The sequence below is a fragment of the Balaenoptera acutorostrata genome, chromosome 5 (genome assembly GCF_949987535.1).
Source record: "Balaenoptera acutorostrata chromosome 5, mBalAcu1.1, whole genome shotgun sequence".
NCBI lineage: Eukaryota > Metazoa > Chordata > Mammalia > Artiodactyla > Balaenopteridae > Balaenoptera > Balaenoptera acutorostrata.
Window position 1 is genome coordinate 77166400 of NC_080068.1, and position 14798 is coordinate 77181197.

Genomic DNA, 14798 nt, shown 5'->3' on the forward strand with positions numbered 1-14798 from the left:
ACATGGTGTGAAAGGCATTGGGTTCAAAGACCATTATTCCATTTGCTAATCATCTAGCAGAGATTCTTAACCTGGAGTCCACAGAAAAGAAGTCATGTGGTTATACATATTTCGTACTACTTGATACCAAGGAAAACTTGGTAATGCTGTGTATTTTATGGTTTAAACAATATTATTCCAAGAATAACGTTTACCAGATAGACAAAGGGTCCATGGTGCATGTATATGTGTGGGCACACGTGCAGCGTGCGCGTGTGCACATACACACATACACACAGAGTTAAGAACCCCTGAAAACAATTTTTTCCATAGTAGGGTAGCCATGACACTGGGGGCCCAAAGATGGGTCACATAGATGAGGTTACACAGATGAGGAATGCAGATGAATATTTTTTATGTTATGGTATTCATTTTGTTTGATTTTAAAAATATTTTTTCTAGGAATGTTATAGAGTTTTCCTTTCATTTTATATTTACATAGGAAAAAAGGTCAATTTGCAAGAAGAATAAATAAATAGATTACAAGTGTAATGTGGATCAGGCACAACCTGCAAAGGCAGGAAATCCTGTCTGCCCCCAACGCTTTTCCTATAGTTAGGTTCTTCTGTTCAGACCTCCAGACCATTTTCTAATTCTCTGTGTATAAAAATGGGGGAGTAGCTAGAGTCTGAAATCCCCAAAAGGCATCCGGGAAGCAGGCATTTTTGGGCTCCACCAGGCATACAGCACTCTCAGCATCTTAAGGCCGGGGGCTGTGTCTTATTCACTGTTGAATATCCAGTGTCTGCAGAGTGCCTGGCACATAGTAGGTGCACAGCCACTGTTGGTTGAGTAGATGATAGATGAACCAGAACTAGAAGTGGTAAATTTTTCACTCTAAAGTCAAATCCAAATCTAGGTTTAAAGTTGGAATATCACCACATAAAGTATCCAGTACGCAAGTCAGTTGTTCTCTATCTTGGTGACCCATCAGAATCACCTGGGGAGCTTTTGAAAATACAGATGCCTGAGCCCTGTTCCCAGAGACTGAGATTTATATGACCTGGTATGTATTAAATTCTAAAGGGTAACCGAGGTTGAGGACAACAGGTACAAAAGATGACTTTTAGACTGTGCCTGAAAACAAACTAAATTAATATGAAAGAGATGAGACCCCAAACAAAGAAGAAATTTAATAAAAACAAGATGTTAAAACCCATTATATCAGAATAATAATTTTCTAGTTTCCTTGTTATTCAAGTTCAGAGGCATCAGAAGTACCATTACTGTAAAACTGGTAAATATCGGAAAGAGAACATGGAGTAAGTTACAAATAAGCAAGCTCACGCACGGCAAACTAAAACCTAACTGCAAAGCTTTATAACAGATATCTATACTACATTTTTCTTTTAAGTGTATATAATTCTTCATAATTAAAAATTAGCCATTTAAAATAAATTTTAAAAGATGTTGAAAGACTATATATACCACTTATTATTAACAGAGAGGTAGGTTTCAGTGACGTTTTCTCTCTCTTGCTCTATTTCTCTATTTTTTATCTATATATTTTTATGTATATTTACACATATTATTTGATAGATTTGTTACATATTTACATGCATATCACTGTGAATAGACATTAAAAATAAATAGCTATAGGCTGAATGTTTGTGTCCCCCCAAAATTCATATGCTGAAACCCTAACCCCCCAAGGTAATGGTATTGGGAGCTGGGCCTTTTGGGAGGTGATTAGGTCATGGGGGTGAAGATCTCATGCATGGGACTACTGATGGTATAAAAGAGACTCAGGAGAGCTTCCTTTGGCCCTTCTGCCAAGTGAGGGCACAGCAAGAAGACAGCCGTCTGTGAGTCAGGAAGTGGGTTCTCACCAGACGCTGACTGTCAGCGCCTTGCTCTTGCACCTCCCAGCCGCCATAACTGACAGAAATAAATTTCTGTTGTTTATAAGCTACCAAGTCTATGGTTTTCTGTTATAGCAGCCCAAGTGGACTAACACAGACATCTTTCTATATGTAGTTACATTTTTTTTTTACAATGAACATGTATTACATTTGTATTAAGAAAAAATATACAGATCAAAGGTAGGAAACAAGATCAGGAGAGAAAATAAATCTTCATTACAAAATGGTGCTACCACAGCAGCCGGCAGCAACATGAAGCCACGTGAATTGTGGACTTAACGGCTTTAGTCCACCTCACCTTTTGTGACAGCACCAGTTCCACCTTTCCACTCATTTCATTTTCCGCTTTCTTCTGGTCTTTCTCTTCTGGCACCTCGTTCTTCACCTGGGGGCTGGAGGAAAGCTCCACAAAGGCCACGGTCGGGCTGGATCGAGTCACAGTTGATGTAAAATACTGTGGCTCTGAAATGCAGTTACATTCAGAAACATAAAGAACAAGATGAAAACCATATAAAGGCTCGTTGGTCCTGCCACGCCAGGAAGTACACTGAGTACATATCTTGCCCCGGGCAACACGGAGCTGGATTACAGTGTGATGAGAGGTACAGAAGAGCTTCAGGTACTAGAATTCTCTAGGCTCTTTCATGATATTATTAAAAAATCAAGCAACATAAAACACATCAAAGAACCCCACTATGAAAAACTTAAGTTCTGAATAAGAGTCCCAGCTTACATACGAATAACACTACATGAAACAAAATGCTGACAGGAAATATGACGAGAGGTGGGTTGGATGGGTGAACATTTATAGATAATTTCTATCCAAATTTCTTTCCAAATGAGGGGCAGCCTGACTCTTCCTTTTGTATTACAATGCTCCTTTTTAACATCATGCTTTCATAATTGGAATGTGTTAAGGATTGTGTGGTTAAAATCAATATAATGCAGTGAACATTAAGTGTTCTCGGATATACAAAGAAGAATTTGGTACAGTCTAAAGTGGGTGGAAAAGTCACCACCTGAGGGGGCATATCAGAATGTGGAGGTACAGTCTAGTTTGAAAAAGTATACGCTAAAATTTTTAGTAATGACTTTTAATTTACTTTACGATGCCATTTAAAAATAACTTGGTATTAGAAGAGGGTGAGAGGTTTTCATGTTTATCAAAAGAAAAAAATGTGTTAAAAATATCGAGAAATATTACTTTAGGGAAGAGTGGGTTTTTATTCATACTCACTGTTCATATTTGTGGCATTACTTTATTCTTTCAAACTATTCATTGGGTTTACCACTTCAGCATCTATTTTTATGATATATTTTTAATCTGTCTTATCTATTGTTGTTACTGTGTGTTAAATATAACCTTCAGTTTTTAGCATTATTGATTTGGGGAAATATAACTCTTTTATGATGATAGAGATAAACTTTCAAAAAAACCAAAACGAAACAAGGTAGCAAAAATGCATGGGTTCCTGTTTTTTTTACAGCAAGATAAATCACTTGGTCAGAATTTCCCCCAGGAAGTCACTAGGTGGCAGCACAACCACACCGTAGCAATTCACTACGTTTTCTATTTTCATTATCTTAAGAGTTATGACGCTTTATCTTAAAACTAGTCTGTTATAAAAACAAACCTGATGAGGCAACTTCTGTATTCCCTTTTTCTGTTTTTTCACCACCATTCTCATCTTCTTGACTGTTTGTTTCAGTTTCTTCAGTGGTTGCCTAAAAGAAAGATATTTTTCCACCTTGAATACATTATCCCTTTGAAGGTTCTAGAAGGTAAAGGATTTCTTTCTCTTTTTTCCAGTAGTAATTTTTAGGCCAACGAGGTGAGCTGCCTATATGAATTCACTCTTTTCTATTTCCAGTGGTGAAAGGCTGGGTTTGTCAGCAGGAGACGTTCCGTGAAGGAAAACATAAGTGCTGAAGCAGAACCACCTTACGAGGGCACACAACCCCACTACCTCCCCACCTCCTCTGACTGCCTCCTTTTCCTTCCTTTCACTATCAATTTTTCAAAATCATAGTTACCACTCTCTTGCTCCCAAATGCCATTACAGTTGGCTTAGGGTCATATCACCAGTGAAAAAATTAATTTTTTCAAGTTGCAATTAACCTCTCAGTAGCTTGTCTTCAGCACAGATGCTGGTGGCTCTTAGTATTGTGCATTTTATTCTTGAAGTTCTCTCCCTTTCTGGGCTCTCAACAACTTTCTGTTACCCAACTTCTCATATTCCACCCACCCCCCCCCATAATTTCTGAAAGAAACTGAAGAAGACACAAAGAAATGGAAAGATATCTTGTATTCATGGATTGGAAGAATTAATATTGTTAAAATATCCCCATTACCCAAAGCAACCTACAGATTCAATGCAATCCCTATAAAAATTCCAATGGCATTTTTCACAGAAATAGAAAAAAACAACCCTAAAATTCATATGGAAATACGAAGGACCCCAAATAGCTAAAGCAATCTTGAGCAAGAAGAACAAAACTGGAAGCATCACATTTCCTTATTTCAAACTATGTTACCAAGCTACATTAATCAAAACACTTTGGTACTGGCATAAAAACAGACACATAAATCAATGGAACAGAACATCCAGAAATCAACCCATACTTTTATGGTCAACTAATTTTTGACAAAGGCACCAAGAATACAAAATGGGTAAAGGATAGGCTTTTCGGTAAATGTTGTTGGGAAAACTGGATATCGACATGCAAAAGAATGAAATTGGACTCTTATCTTACACCATACACCAAAATCAATGTCTAAATGGATAAAAGACTTAAAAGTATGACTGCAAACCATAAAACTCCTAGAAGAAAACAGGGGGAAATATCCTAGGCATTGATCTTAACAATGATTTCTTGGATTTGGCACCAAAAGCTCAGGCAATAAAAGCAAAAATAAACAAGTGGGACTACATCAAACTGAAATGTTTCTGCACAGCAAAGGAAACAAATAACAAAATGAGAGGGAAATCTACAGAATGGGAGAAAATATCTGCAAATCATACATCCAATAAGGGATTGATATCCAAAACATAAAAGGAACTCTTACAACTCAATAGCAAAAAACATCAAATAAACCAACTTAAAAATGGGAAAAGGACCTGAATAGACATTTTCCCAAAGAAGATATACAAATGGCCAACTGAAGTCATGCATATGAAAAGATGCTCAACATCACTAATCACCAGGGAAATCAAAACTACAGTGAGATATCACCTTATATCTTTTAGGGATTGTTATTATCAAAAAGTCAAAAGAGGGACTTCCCTGGTGGTGCAGTGCTTAAGAATCCGCCTGCCAATGCAGGGGACATGGGTTCAAGCCCTGGTCCGGGAAGATCCCACATGCTGCAGAGCAACTAAGCCCGTGCGCCACAACTACTGAAGCCCACGCACCTAGAGCCTGTGCTCCACAACAAGAGAAGGCACCGCAATGAGAAGCCTGCGCACTGCAACGAAGAGTAGCCCCCGCTCGCTGCAACTAGAGAAAGCCCGCGTGCAGCAATGAAGACCCAACGCAGCCAAAAAATAAATTAAAAAAAAAAAGTCAAAAGATGACAAGTGTTGTTGAGAATGTGGAGAAAAGTGGACCACTGTATACTGATGGTGGGAATGTAAATTGGTACAGCCATTATGGAAAATAGTATGGAGTTTCACCAAAACTTTAAAATAGAACTATTATATGATCCAGCAATTCCACTTCTAGGTATATATATCCAAAGGAAATGAAATCAGTATCTCGAAGAGATATCTGTACTCCCATGTTCATTGCAGCATTATTCACGATAGCTAAGATATGGAAACAACCTAAATGTTGATGGATAACTAAAGAAAACATGTATATATGTATATATTATTCATATATTCTGATATATAAATATTACTATTATATGCACAAATATCAATATTATACACACATATACAATGGAATATTATTGAGCCTTTAAAAAGAAAAAAATCCTGTCATTTGCAACAATATGCATGAACCTGGAGAACATTATGCTGAGTGAAATAAGCCAGACACAGAAAGACAAATATTGCATGATCTCAGTTATATCTGGAATCTAAAAAGTTAAAATTAAAAACTGCCAGACCTGTAGTAACAGAGAGTAGAATGGTAGCTACCAGAGGCTGGGGCATGGGGGAAAAGTGAAGGGGAAAAAAAAAGTAAAATGATTGTTGCCTGGGTCTGAGGGGAGGGGGCCATGGGGAACTATTGTTTAATGGGTACAGAGTTTCAGTTTAGCAAGATGAAAAGAGTTCTGGAGATGGATGGTGGCAATGGTTGCACAACAATATGAATGTACTAAATACTACTAAACTGTACACTTAAAAATGGTTAGGATAGTAAATTTTATGTTTTACTTTACCACAATAAAAAAATGGAAAAAAATTTGTAAAAAAATTATTTGCAAATTTTCAAAGTTAAAAAAAAAAACACAAGGAAACTTTAAGCCACTAGCCTTTCAAGCTGCTAAGGAATTTTATAATAGCATCTAGTGGCAAAGATATGCTTTTTCTTTTGGAGGATGGGGTGGTTTTGACATCTTCATAACTAGATGAGCACTTTCTAATGATGGATAACCGTGTATCAATTCTGGAAGAACATAATATTAAATTAACATGCACCTTTAAAACCCTAGGAAGGAAAAAAAAAACCCTAGGAAGGAAATAAGCATCATATTTATATTACTTAATGGATTTTGTAACTTTTTAATACATCAAGAAGCCTGAATTGAAGCCCTTTAAGAGACTTAATGAGTGGAAATGGTTAAATAAACCAAAGTCTCTTTTATTATAGTGAAGTTACATATATATGTTCTGTGTGTGTGTGTGTGTGTGTGTGTGTGTGTGTGTGTGTATACACTGTTATATGAACAACTGACATGAGAGTAGCCTTTGAAGACCCACCAGCCTAGTATTACAACAGAATAAGCTGGGTTTAATAATTTAAACTGCCCCCCACACACATAGAAATATTAATACATAGTATTTTTTGTTTTATGATGTTAATATATAAATACTGTCAAAGATACTGATTTTTAATATATAAAATACTGTCTGAAATACTGATTTTTAGGTTTTCTCCCCAAATGGATTAGATTATGGAAAACTATCTGAGCCTGGGAAACAAATTTGCAGTTAAATATTGATGAATGATGGTCTTGAAAACACTGGTGTTACCAGTGACTGGAAATAAATAACTACAAAAACTGAGCCAAAGCCTTCCCAGCCCAAACGTGAACAAAGAAATGGACATATTTTATTAAATCTTAGATGCCATCAAGTTTAAGTTGTATTATTTTAGGTACTACTAAGAAAGAAAACAAACTGCCTGTTAAATAGGACACACTATTGATTATAAGACATATCCTGAAAAAACAGACATGTTCTGATTTAGAGATGTTCAAACGTGGCAAGTGTATTCCTTGGAATCAATGAAATAAGATAATTCATGAAGCCCTTTAGACAGAATTTTTTTTTAATTAATTAATTTTATTTATTTATTTTTGGCTGCATTGGGTCTTCGTTGCTGTGCGCAGGCTTTCCCTAGTTGTGGCGAGCGGGGGCTACTCTTTGTTGCGGTGCGTGGGTTTCTCATTGCCATGTCTTCTCTTGTTGCAGAGCACGGGCTCTAGGCGTGCAGGCTTCAGTAGTTGTGGCACGTGGGCTCAGCAGTTGTGGCTCACGGGCTCTAGAGCACAGGCTCAGTAGTTGTGGCACACGGGCTTAGGCTCCGCGGCATGTGGGATCTTCCCGGACCAGGGCTCGAACCCGTGTACCCTGCCTTGGCGGGCGGATTCTTAACCACTGCACCACCAGGGAAGCCCTAGACATAATTTATAATGCAGAAGAGACAAAGTCCTCAAGCACTACTTCAATAAGGATGATTTTACTAGCACACCTCATTTCAGTAATATTTTACTTATGCATGACTAATGCAGAACTTCGATTTTCAAGAATACTCATGTTTCTGGATGCATTTCTATGTGGCTTAACACTCAAATACTGAACTCCCAGATGACCCAATTTATCTTCCCTTAAAATTACGTTTTAAAGGTTATACACTGTTGTCACTGTAGCCATGGGCAATATTTACTAGATTTCCCACATGTCAGCACTTGATGTGGATTATCTTCCTTAGTCCTCAGAGCAAGCTTGTAAAGTATGCACCAATATGATTCCCTTTATACAGGTGAGGAAGCTGAGGCCCAGGAGGCTAAGTGACTTCCCCAGAGTCACACTGCTAGTAGGTAGGGGAGGTAGGAACCCTGACCTGTGCTGCTAACCTCAATGCTCCACCATCTGGACTTGGAGTCACACCCACTGCCAACTTCTCCCCAGGTATTTAAAGGTTTTGACCCATAAGATGCAATCCAGAACCTGAGTGTCCCAAGTTTATTGCTGAAATGATTCAAACTGCCATTTCCATGTCCTTTCCTTCTCATCCATTCCACCTCATCCTTTCCATTCTACCTGTCATCCATTTATCATGCAAAAGATGAGAACTCTCCGGGATCTCTCGGGACAGGGGGCAAGTTAGCCAAGTCTGCAATTCCCAGGGCAGCTTGAGACCAGACCACCCCCAGCCATCACCCCATCTTGGGGCTTTTGATCCAGTCCAGGTTCTGAGGGGGGCAGGGACCCAGCATGGTATCTGACATAGAACCAACATGTAACCCATGATAGGGAAGCAAATGTTAGATGCATTATTTATGAAATTTATACTGTCAAGCTTAGTTTAAATGCATACTAGTCATCAAAATCAAGCTATTACTAACAAAATATTCAGGATAAATTAAGAGAAAAAGCAAGTTACAACACAATTTGAATAACATGAGCCCCCCAAAATATTTTATATACACTGAGAAAAAGAGAAGAATGCACATTTTAAAAAATCTTAATTTCTGAGTGGCTGGAGTAATAACTAGTTTATATTTTTTTATGGTTTTCTATATTCTGCTATATATATATATAGACTATATATAATCAAGGGAAATCCCAAAGCCAGTTTAATTAACTTCTGCCTGATACTCCATTCTGAAGTCTTGTTACTTTTGTACTCACATCATTACTTCAAAGGAAATGAGTTCAAAATTGGCAGTTTTAACCAGTGCTGATGGACTCAGAGATTTGCCTGAAACAAACCTGTCTTGCTGGAAAATGTGTTTTATGGCCCACACTTTCCTTTGGTTACAGCTGACAAGAGGAGAAGCCTTCCCTTCTCCAACTGGTAATACTGTCTCAAGAATGAAAATAAAAACAGATCCCTGGACATGAATGAATGAGAGCACAGAAAGGTTACAGGGGCCTAAGCCGGGAGTTGGCGTCCCCTTGACTAAGAACACCATCCAAACTGGCCCTGGTGCCAGACCGAGCCCTGAGGCCACAGGTGGGAGGTGGCAGTTTCCTGGCTTGAGAGGGACATGGTCTAGCCACAGATCTACCTGGCTTTGGGCTGCTCATTTTAACAAGAACCTTACTGGTGAACCAGCCCAGAGAGCATCTCTGTGGAATGAATTGGAAATATGAAGCAGGAGAGGAGAAATGGTCCTGAGACCCAGGGTCTGAGTGGCCCTGTTTCTAGGACAGAGGAGGTATGAAGGCTTGGACTGATCATTTAACCTCTACAGGTTGGAAGGTGTGATGTCCAAGGTCCTTACCTAAGCTGCTATTCGGTGACTCTGACTGATTTTCCGGCTCCAGTCCTGAAGAACTTATCTGGACGCAAGCCTGGAAAATCAGTCTATTTATGTCTTGGCACCAGGACCCAGGTGCCACATATGCCATGCATGTGTTTCCCTTTTTGCTTTTATATCACCAAATATCTATTTTCACTGGATGAAAGAGGATCTACGTGGCGAATCAGCCTTTCCATTCCTTAAACTTTTTCTTTTTGCCGTAAACTTCTCCAACTAACAATGCGTGGGTCTGACCCAGGTCAGATGGGCTAGGTTTGATTTTTTTATTGTTCCTCATGTATACTATCTTGAAGTCTGTAAACGTTTTCATATCTAAATATCTTTAATGACTTAGTAAGAGTATTAAATCTAATGCTCTTGCAACTACTTCTGGATGGAGTAAAACAGTTTCTAGAGAAATGTCTGTTGACATTTGACATCTAAAAGGAATCTGCAGTTGGTCACAGTTGTACAGAAAAAAGCACCTACTCAAATGCCTTCACCCTGCTCTCACTGCAAAATGAAATGTTTCAAGAAAGATCCGATTGTCTGTTTTCCTGGATCAGAAAACATTAGTAAAGTACTGAATTTTCAAGAGGAAGGCCTAGAGCTTTGTCAAGGTGGAAATATCTTGTTACTTAGTTTGAGAAACGCAGATGAAGTTGTTTAGATACCTCAGAGCTGAGTTTGGCCGTTGGTCCATGAGGGAGAATTGCCACAGACCTGGTGGGAGGGTGCCGCCAGTACGGAGGGCGTGCAGGACGTCGGTTGGGATGAGCTGGCAAGAGGGCGCTGACAGGAGGTCAATGGGTGAGAGTCCTGGGGGTTTAGGTGGCAGAGGGAAGCCAGACTTGGGAAACAGTGAATAATAGGAGAACCAAAATGAGCTGCTGGAAGAAGCATGTGAGCATCTGCAAGGGCAATCGTCTTCTGGAAAAATCTGTTCATGTCTGCTTGCTTCCTAGAGAATTACAGCTGGAGCTATTGACGGGCTGAGTTGGAAGACGACGTGGAATTCATCTCATTTGTTTGAAATTCACATCTGTTCAAGATGGTGATTTTGATGACCTTACTTTAACCTAAAAAACTTTGCACCTATCACCCTTCCAGGCTTCTGAAAAATATATGGTAACTTTCTTTCTCCCATTGGTTGAATGACAATGTTAAAACTAACTTAGGGGCACCTCTATGAGTCACTGTGACATCATGCTAAATGCTCTATACATATGAATTCTCACGATAACCATCAGATGCCTATATTATCATTATCCTTATTTTAAATACAAACTGAGGCTCAGGGGGGGTTTGACCTTTGACCTAGTGCATGGGGTACTTTAGGTATTTTAGGAAAGGGTCATTTTTGGCAACAACGAGGCAGGAAGAGATTCAAAGACAAGTATAGCTCAGAGTGGATCAAGAAAACACTAGACTATCTTGAAGGGAGACATTTCTCTGTAGGTCACTAAACAGGCTAAATTAGTCCTTAGATTAAAAGACCTTCCAAATTATTTTCCAATCTTGGATTCTACAAGTCTAGTATTTGTGCTATGATATGATTTTCTTACAGAAGCCAATATTTTAAAATGCAAACAAAAGTGAGTGTTAGATTTCTACTGGGAAATATCTCAAGGATAACTGGGAGGGGCCGTGGGAGCCCCGGTCCCTCTGGTTGGAGTGTATGGCATCTAGTCACCCTCGTCACCTCTTAGCCCTGTGATCCCCTCTTGGGGTCTTTGCTTCCGCTAGTCGCAACATGTGGAACTGCTTGCTTCCCCCCTCCATTCCAATGCAAATCCTACAAGTTTCAAAATCAACGTCTCACATAAAACCTTCCCAATGAGACTAACTCCAGCCTACAATGATCTTACCTGTTCCTTGCCATTTTATGTCCCTCAAGGCTTCTAACCCTGTTTTCTAGCACTTAATTAAACATTATTTTATATACTTTGCTAGTTGCTTTATGAAAATTGCTCTCATAGCAAGTTTATGAGTTTCTTTTTCAATTTCAAAAATGGGCCATAGAGTAGGTCATTTATTCATGCTTATCAGGTAACAGACAACCATAGGCACAACTGCTATCATGATCTCATTACCTTAAAGGTGATTCAATTCAGGATGATCTGGACCTTGTTGGTCTCAATAGATATAACCAGAGTATTAAAAATTAATAACAAGCCAAACTTAATTTAGGATCTATTTCTAAAGTAAGAGTCGATGGTCCCAAGAGTTTCTAATGAGAAAGATGAGGTAGAAGGAACCTGAAGACATGACATCATAAGCAAAAGTGGTCATGCTGACCCAAGAGGCTGACCCTCCAACCTCACACCCCGTGGCCCATTGCAGCGTGGTGCCCACCCTTCTCTGCCGCTCGGCCTCTCCGTCTGAATTAATGCTCCTGCCTACTGGTCCTGTGCCCTTTGAATAGTTCCAGCTCACCCTGAAGGAACTGTGACATTTTAGTGGTGGGTGAGGCTACTCCTTTGTAAAAAGTATATCTGTTGGGAATGCAGTTTTGGGAAGAAAGACACTATTTAAAAAGAAGAACACTATTCCTTTGACAGCCCCACAGAATGGGGCAAATGAATTAGAAACAGCAGATCAAGCGCAAGCTGGTAAAAAGGCCTGGGAGGCTGTTGAGTGCGGCCTCCTGTTCTAAGCTGGTCACCATATTTTGCCATGACCAATGAATTCTACCGTTTCAATGGGAATATACTGGCTGAAACACAGTCAAGAAATGCTTTTCTTGGAACATGGAGAAGGAAGTAAAATGAGGAGTAGGTTTAAAAATGGCTCTTAGGGGGTTTCCCTGGTGGCGCAGTGGTTAAGAATCCACCTGCCAATGCAGGGGACACGGGTTCGAGCCCTGGTCTGGGAAGATCCCACATGCCATGGAGCAACTCAGCCCGTGCGCCACAACTTCGCTCACCACAACTCGAGAAAGCCCACGCACATCGAAGACACAACGCAGCCAAAAATAAATACATTAATTAATTAATGGAAAGAAAACGGCTCTTAGGATAACACATTCTAAATGGAAAACTTTTGGTGTCATAAGTTGTAAGCGAGTATGAAGAGTGTTTTAGCCAAAATTTCATGAAGTACAGCTAACAACTTGGCTCGAAGTCTGACACATACAGGTAGTTATCTACCCAGAAAATAACGTAGTAGCCCCTGACATGGTTAATTCAAGAGCCTAAAGTACTAGACATGAGGTAAATAAATGCTATGACCTCTTCAGAACCACTAGGGTTTATTGAACTAGAAATCACTCCTAACTAGGCAGTTTTTTCCAGAGTAAGGGACTCCCAGGCTCTTCCATGAGATTAGACCTCAGGCTGCCCAGGATCAGGATGGTTTCCAGAAAAAAGTCCACAAGGCCACCTTTTGATTAGGGCTTTCCTTGTTATACCGTATAAACTTCTGAAATAACATGATTTCTTTCAGATCATCTAATTTTGCCTCTCTTGAAACAAGATACTTTTGGGGCAGTGTAACCAATGTGACATCTTTCAATCCATCTTCTCTTTGCCATTAGAGAGTGTAGCAGTACAACTACTGTTAAAGTGGAAAATGCCTGGCAGTAAAAGACAATAGGCTATTTTCTTTTTATGTTGCTCATTGTAAAAATAAGAAAATTAGTAATTATTGAGAGTGAGTATTTTTTAAGGGAGGTTTAGTAAAACCCCAAAACAAACAAATAAAACCCCCTTTTCTTCTGTTTACGATTCCATATAGGATTGATAAAGCTTTTTCCCCAAAGGGTTAGAAGCTTCGAACAAGAGAGATTAAATAGTTGGTGTGGGAAGTTTAGACCTTATACCATCTGGTCTCTTTACTTATTCCTTTAACTTCTGCTGGTAAAAAATCTATTCTGGCAAGGGCAGGGTTCCCCCCCGGATTCAAACAACAAAATGGTCAGAGGGCAGCGGTAAAGGTAGAGAACGGACACGTGCCTGATAGCAGAGCCCTTAGGATTTGTTCTTGGAATTAATCTACTGGGCCTGACTAAGCCCTGTGTACCTCTGTTATGGGACCAGTGTGGCTCCTACACTGTTGCTTCTCCAAAGTACAGGGACAAAGAACTGTGCTCAACAGTATGTGCAAAGGGCCTGTGGCCTGATGGACAGAGTAACCAGATTGAGTCATGGAAGGGTACTTATGAAGGGAACTTAGGAAACACTCATCATTAAGTGTGGCAAAAGAAAAATAAGAACAGAATTACTAACTGTCCCAGAAAAGCAATCCTACCACTGCAATGTCTAATTAATTGGGGGAACTTCTCATTTAAACTTAAGAGCATAAGTTCATGTTGACTCTACCAGTAAAGTTCCCACACTCCTAGCAGAACTCAGTCTTCCATCTCATGATAACTCATAAGAACTCTTCAGAGGTGGTAACATTTATGCAAATGAAAAGTAGAATTAAATTCCAGGTTGAGGGATTCAGCCTGTGCCTTGATCACAAAACTTTTCTCCTAGAGACCAGCAAACATGTTACCATGGTGAGGAAGTTATTTTGGTCTATTCCACTTTGAATCTCTTTCTAGGGCTTGAGCACTGCAAGGAGGAATTAAATCCTCTCAACTCCTCTGCGAACACATATTTTATCCTTCAAAAGACAAATCCTGGAGATAAGAAAAATAATATCTAGTCCTCTGGATGGGTTTAGCTAGCTGGGTCATTTAACTTAGCCCTGGAGCTGGAAGACAAGTTTCCCTCTGGACCAAACTTTTCTAGGTGCTGGGGGAAAAAATCTTGACAGTCTCCCCCATCCTTTATAATTCCAACCCAAACACTATAAATTAAAACCGCAGAAATCAGCCTCTGGTGAGAACAGATAAGGCTGAACAGAGTCCGATTCTACCCCAAAAGCCGGCCCGTATCTGTGGTACTGACAGCTGGGGTTTGATCAGCAAAACCAGCACGAACCCTGGTGAGAGATCTAAGAAAAAGTGTAATCTTCTTGATGACGTTTTATACTCCAAATAAGCAAATCTAATGTTATTTTGAGTTCTCTCTTCTGCTATTCTTGAATTACCCTACATTTTTCAGCTTGGCCATTCAATAGTACTTCTAATTACACTGGGTTTCAGGGGCTAAACCAATAAAAAAATTAATTTGATTTTTAATGAGTTTTTTGAAACTAATAAGAAAGATACCCTTTTATACATATTGTCAGGGATGGAAAGTGAGGTTCTG

At 39.4% G+C, this 14798-nt stretch overlaps 1 protein-coding gene across 14 annotated transcripts in view; it reads right to left on the reverse strand.

Moving 5' to 3' along the window:
* Positions 1–14798, reverse strand: part of LIMCH1 (LIM and calponin homology domains 1) — a 347042-nt gene that overhangs the window by 40134 nt on the left and 292110 nt on the right. For all 14 annotated transcript variants that reach the window (XM_057546932.1, XM_057546929.1, XM_057546930.1 and 11 more), the window contains 2 exons: positions 3536–3626; positions 2200–2363 (listed from right to left, as the gene is read on the reverse strand). In XM_057546932.1, the coding sequence (XP_057402915.1) occupies positions 2200–2363; positions 3536–3626 (255 nt within the window). The remainder of the gene's footprint in view (positions 1–2199; positions 2364–3535; positions 3627–14798) is intronic.